Source organism: Cryptomeria japonica, chromosome 5, assembly GCF_030272615.1.
Source record: "Cryptomeria japonica chromosome 5, Sugi_1.0, whole genome shotgun sequence".
In the NCBI taxonomy this organism is placed as follows: Eukaryota; Viridiplantae; Streptophyta; class Pinopsida; order Cupressales; family Cupressaceae; genus Cryptomeria; species Cryptomeria japonica.
Genome location: NC_081409.1, coordinates 45,218,733 through 45,224,899, shown reverse-complemented (window position 1 = coordinate 45,224,899; position 6,167 = coordinate 45,218,733). Strand labels below are relative to the sequence as shown.

At 36.6% G+C, this 6,167-nt stretch overlaps 1 protein-coding gene across 1 annotated transcript; it reads right to left on the bottom strand.

Moving 5' to 3' along the window:
- Positions 1 to 335: 335 nt before the first annotated feature.
- Positions 336 to 5,790, bottom strand: LOC131039909 (two-component response regulator-like PRR1). Its single transcript, XM_057972758.2, has 5 exons — positions 5,101 to 5,790; positions 3,941 to 4,837; positions 2,535 to 2,708; positions 2,278 to 2,397; positions 336 to 1,170 (listed from the first exon to the last, which is right to left on the bottom strand). Exons 1-5 carry the CDS (start codon positions 5,206 to 5,208, stop codon positions 1,048 to 1,050), a joined length of 1,422 nt encoding a protein of 473 aa, XP_057828741.2. The 5' UTR covers positions 5,209 to 5,790; the 3' UTR covers positions 336 to 1,047.
- Positions 5,791 to 6,167: the final 377 nt, after the last annotated feature.

Genomic DNA, 6,167 nt, shown 5'->3' with positions numbered 1-6,167 from the left:
ATCTCCAATCTCTTGCTTGGCCTTTCCCTTTTATGCTTGTGATTAGGAATGACTTTGCATAGATTACCTTTGCTTAATTTAAGTCACCTTTTGCATGAATGAAAGCACATTTTAATGTAATTTGTGTGAGAATTAAGAAAGTGGGAAGCATCTGTGTTGGTTAAATTAATATCCAATATCTACATGCACAAAGCTATGAGTTCCATTCAAGGAAACATAGAAACTTTTGAACATGGCAAATATTTCTTTTTATTGGGGCCTGCCATGGCCAAAGATTCAATCGTGTATTCTTTTTTTCTTTTCATTCAACACTTGATAAAGACCGAGTCAAATAGTTGATAAAGAAATGCAAATTATAAAATTAACTTGATGAGAGTCAATTACATCATGTTTCCACTGCTGCAAAACTCAGATGCCTTTTGAAAACCAATAATCATGCAGATCTAGGACACTGAAATTGTCCAACTGTAGAGATTTAGAGACCACCTCATTAAAGACCTATACACATCATTTTTTCTGTCTCTTGGTGCCACATGTACAACGGTTATTGACATTAAACATATCACTTGGTGATAATTAAATTGTATCACAATGATTTATTTCAAATGAAACTTAAGTTATAAGCTTCTAAACATAGAAGAGAAAGCACAGATAGGGGAATTCTTTTCCAGACCAATCTTAGCAAGCTTGATATGTGTGCCCCTTTGATTGGTTTTATTATGTACAAGGATGAATGGCAATGAACTGTATTTTTCTGCAGATGGGTCTGCTGGAAATATAAACTAGATACCTGTTAAGGTTTGTAGATATCTATTGTTATTCTTCTGCTGCACATATTGCCCAAGTGTTCCTCACTAATCTTAGTATCATTGGGCCCTTAACGAAACATCAACCCATAGTGTATATCTACATTAGGCCTTGAGAGTCTTCAACATGGCCTCTGTTACTGAATTTGGTGAAAGTTGGAAATCTCTTGATTCAAGCTCAGGCTATCAAACAGAGTTAATGATTGACAGCCTTAATCTTTGCCTGGCTGATGTGTCTGCACTAAAACCCAAAAGGGTAGCCGTTACTCCTATGGAAAGACCTCATCCTGATCATCTCTCTTGCATGAGTAGCAGAATTGTGGCTCAACAAGAAGTCTTCATCATCCTCTTGAACTGCATCAACCTATATTCAAAAGAATTGATTTATTGTAATTTCAGCGACAAGAATTGCAGAAGAGAAGAAAAAGAACCCAAACTCGCATAGTTGATGACATTTTTCAAGGTGAAAATAAGCAAGATGTAAGAAAAATCCTTCCTATATAAGAAAATTCAAAAAATCTTCCTATATACAACACTTTTTGGTTATCTTTCTTTCTTTGCATGGGCTAAACAGCTTTGTTAGGTCAAACCCTTCAAATCATACTATAACAAAAAATATGAGCAATGCATATGATCATCAAGCATCTGCGTTCAATATCCACAATGGTCAATAGACCTTCAAAATCTGCTAATACATCCTGCATGCTCAACCTAAGAACCCTGAAATAGATAAACCCTAATGATTGAGATGATTTGTATCTGGTTCAAGCAAGAGATGTAATATCCTCTTTTTCCCAGTGATCAGTAAATATGAGAAATAAGAAGACAAATCAGCAGCAAAAGACCTGTTATATTTATACAAAAGAAGCTAAAGAGACAGACGGGAATAATATACTATATTTGGCAATGATCAATGAATATGTGAAATCACAAAAGAAGTTAACAATAAAAGTTCGTCTGAAAAGTATTATTCTATTCATACAGAAAAACTCCAATAGATGGGATTAGTTTCCACAGTCCATGAATTAGATATAATTATCTTGGGTAAAACTGTGTATTCTTATTTGATTGATGTTTCGAATCACACTCGGTGAATCACTCTAGCCAAAATAGTTTGGAAATCAGATCCGGCCACACAATCCAAATGAAACCCCAACATCAATTGCCATTTTCTTTCCCCAACACATTTTAAGAGAGAATTATGATGAGGACAATTAGCTGATGGTGTCTAATATCAACCATTTACATATTGATGAGAATACATGTATATCAAACTTGATCGTCATCTGATTGGCAGAGACTTGTCATAATGAGTTGATTGGTGCTTCAGCTGATTATCAGTAACTACAGTGCAAAGAGTGCATGTTTCAAAACCTTTACTGGGAGAACCAAATTTTGGTGATTGTCATGAAACAAATGAATTGTGACACACAAGACTACCATACAAATGCTAGGTAATATTAATCCATACCTCATCTTCATCATCTTCATCATGGTGTGAACTTGGAGGTATATCGCCTGCATCCTCATTCCTTGCAAATCTCCCCCTTATTCTTGGGCGGCTATCAGCCAAAGTTTTCCTGCATGCATACTGCAAAGACAAAAGCATGAAAACATGTAACAAAAACACAACCCAATAGACTGAAGAGATGGACCAAGCTTGTGGGCCTAACTACAAAAGAAATGGGAAATGGCAAGTTGCATGTTGATATAATGAGGGTGATCTACCTTGATCTTTTTGTTAAAGTTTCTTTCACTGCGTTTCATCCTGTATCTATGAATTCGTTCCTTTCGCTCTTCTGCACTGTATCGGCCAATTTTAAAGCCTGCTTCTTCAGTGCTCAAATTATCAGGTGTCAAAGGGCTTGTAGATCCATGGCTCATGTGTATTCCATTGAGCGTCTGTAAAAACAAAGAGCATAACATTAAAACATTGCAGAAGCTCCAAATCTGACTTGAAGAACATCCCAAGCTGTAAACTGGGCAGAAATAGGCTTTCCATTAGAAAATGATGAGAAGTCCAAGTAGCACTAGCAGTCAAGTACATAACATCTCAAGGTCTGGTTAGAGACACGACACTGAAAGTATGAAATTTCTTGGAAGCAACCTCAAAAATCAAACTCATCACTACGTAGCACTTTTGCAAAAGAAGCCTAAAACTACAGAAGAAAGCCAATTGCCCAGCATCAAGTTAATAAGCTAAATTCAAAGAAACCAACAATACAGAAGTCATTATGATCAGAACAATCCAACAAATTAGACTCGTGAGCTTAAATTTCGAATGGTACAATTATTAGAGTAGAACAATGCCAAGCTGGAAGTCTAAACCAAAGTATAGTCGGCTCTGAACTACCACCAATATGAGGAACCATAAATCCAGCTTATCAAGACAACTGAAGATCAAAGCAAAAACCAACAATCCAAGATAGAATATGGTTAGGAGTAAAAACCAGTTCATATCAACAGATATAAGACTGCGATTGATTTTTTTAATTTTTCATAAATCAATCATTCTCAACGTAAAGTTGGAAAACAGAAACTCTGAAAATCAACAGTTGCCGATTGACAGAGCCCCAAAAACACGGCAACACAAGCTCCAAAATGCAATGATTTCTGTATCTACCATTTGATGAAATCTTATTTTCCTTACAAAACCTGGCGAACAGAGAAACATGGATGGTAAACGAAGGAAAAATTAAAAGTAGGACTCTGGAAAGGAAGAAGCTGTTCAAACCCAACGAAAACCGGCACCCCTGATGCCAAAGTTAAATGACAGCCCATGGTTAAGCAGGGAAAAGGGTCAATGACAAAGTGCACATAACTAATCTGCAATTAATCTCAGGTTTACACACTGGGAGATCTTAGGAGAAGTGGGAGATGCTAATTTAATGCTCAATGAAAGAAAGTTTTACATCGTTGTTCTTTTTTGAGTCGTGGGGCCAGTAAAACCTTCATTGATTTTGCAAAAATCCAATTCCCAAGTGTATGGACAAAGGAAAATGACGAAAGACAGCAGGCCCAAACCAAATAAGAACTTAGCAGGGTGAATTCCAAATTCAATAACAGCAGCGGAAACCGAAACAATTTTACATTGTCTAAGTGAAAAAAATGGTAACGGACAAGAACTTGCAAACCTGTATGTCCCCTGCACTGCAAACCCGACGCATTGCCTTGAAGCTAGGCCTTATATTCATCCCTTGAAGGTCAGACAGCTGGGGCTGCAATCTGGAGTCTGGACTTGACAATTCCAGTACTGAACTATACATGGGAGTAGAATATTGGGGATAAAAGGAAGTAGGCTCGTGGACTCTGGGGGTAATCCTTAATTGACCCAATGAATGGCTACTAAAGCTTCTTTGCATCATAGAAGGCTTGTGAGTATAGGTAGGAAGTGGGGATAATGAATCTTCACTGGCATCCTCTTTAGTAACAAATCTCCCAACCTCGATTGACCTACTAGGTCCAGTTATGGGTGTCGAAGAAAACTGAACAGGGGATGAAAAAATTTCTCTGTCATCTAAAACAAGCTCATTTGACGCACTGCTTGTTAGTATTTTTGAAGAGCCATTAGACATATTAATTTGGCCATTGGGTAGACCAATTTGACCATTGGACAGGCTAATTTGGCCATTGGGAAGGCTAATTTGGGAAGAAACTACTGAGGCTTGAACAAATGATGTAGCCAGTTGGCTATTTGGAGAAACTATAGGAGGAGGGCTATAATTTAGAGATGGATAGGAAGATGTGATACCGTTTGAGGATGAGTATCCCATTAGAATGGAAGGCTCTGGCTCTAATTTGGCCTCTGCAAAATGAGCAAAAGGAGTTTCTTCCATAGACTCCAGGGATAAATGGCGCATTTTGTGCGTGGTGGCCTTGTTTTCTTCAGACTCAACCACTCCCTGCTTTCCGATATCTCCATTCCATAGAGATTTATCATCATCATATGAAGCGCTGTCATTGATAGTAGAGCTGAAAAGATCTCCAGAATCAAAATCAGGCTGTGGGATTGTGACTCCTTCAAACAAATCCTACACACAACACAAAAACAAATTAAAATTGTCAACAATCATTGTGGCCTTAGCCCCAAAAGAAAGTACTCAATCCTATACAAAGTACAGTAATCAGTATTATAAACTCAAAACTCAAAACGAAATACTGTCACAAACTGAAAAACGTAGATTCGCAAAAAATCTTGTGTGAAGCTGCAGAAACCATACAATCCAAAACAACATAGATACTGGTAAAACATGAAGCTCAAAGTGAAAAAAGAAGAAATTTTTCTGAGGCTTACAGTTAGCATAACTCTATCCAGGTCCCCAAAATCTCCACCATGAAGCAAATTATCAGAGTAAGGAAGCATTAGATCACCTTCTGCAGACATCATGAGACCGAAACTCATCAAACACTAGGATTATGTTCCAGTCACCCACCTACCTAGGGACACACACAACAAATGTCTCTGGCCCTTAAGATCTTCCAACAACCCCACCAAGATTATCAAGATACCCACACCCTTCAACACAAACACAGCCTAACAATCTATCTTATTACTGTTATTGAACAAGTATACTGCAGACAGTACTCCCTAAAGTCTCAGTGCACAGGTTTGCAAACAGTAGTTTTATGGAATGTCCTTGCATACCCACCAACTAGAATTGCTTAAGCTCTAGGTAAACAGTAATTTTATGGACTCTGGATGCTTAAAAACACCATACCCATCTACTAAAATTAATTACGCAGTTACCCATTTCAGAAAAAAATAGATTCAGTACTCTCTTCCTCCTTGTTGCCTCCGTCCACTAGAGCATAACTTGGTAATTAAAAAACAAATCACTACAAAACCAAGGTGTAACAATGAAAAACTCCAAGTTGCACTGTATTTACTGCAACGAAAATTGTTTTGCAGTGAACTATAACATCACAACTAAAGTAAACCATAACCAGAGTATGAAATTATCGACCCATGTAAGTCCAAATCTTCATATACATATCATATTATTTATACAGATGCTCAATGTGATCACAGTAGCATATTCCATTCATAATTTATTTTTTCTATTCTAATTCTTCATTAGCTCTGACTGATCTTTTAGGAATAAAATAAATAGTAAAGTCTAATGCCACCTAAAATTTACATTTTATTTTGACACACTTGTTTTTAAACCAATGGATTATTTTAAAAGATGCTTACCCATAGCAAGTATAGATAATTATCATTTTTACTTGATCTAACTAGTTTAAGACCACTTTTATTTTGGATTATTTTCACACGTTTGTCTTCAATATTATGATTAGAGTATAATTTTTTTTCATGAAAGTTAGTAAATATTTTTGTTTTAGTTTGATTTTATCATCACA

Coding starts and splice junctions, on each gene's coding strand:
- LOC131039909 (XM_057972758.2), bottom strand. CDS start 5,208: ATGAGTTTCGGTCTCATGATGTCTGCAGAAGGTGATCTAATGCTTCCT. Junction 2,709..3,940: donor GCAGTGCAGGGGACATACAG/GTTTGCAAGTTC, acceptor TTGTTTTTACAG/ACGCTCAATGGAATACACAT. Junction 1,171..2,277: donor ATGAAGATGATGAAGATGAG/GTATGGATTAAT, acceptor TTTTGAATATAG/GTTGATGCAGTTCAAGAGGA.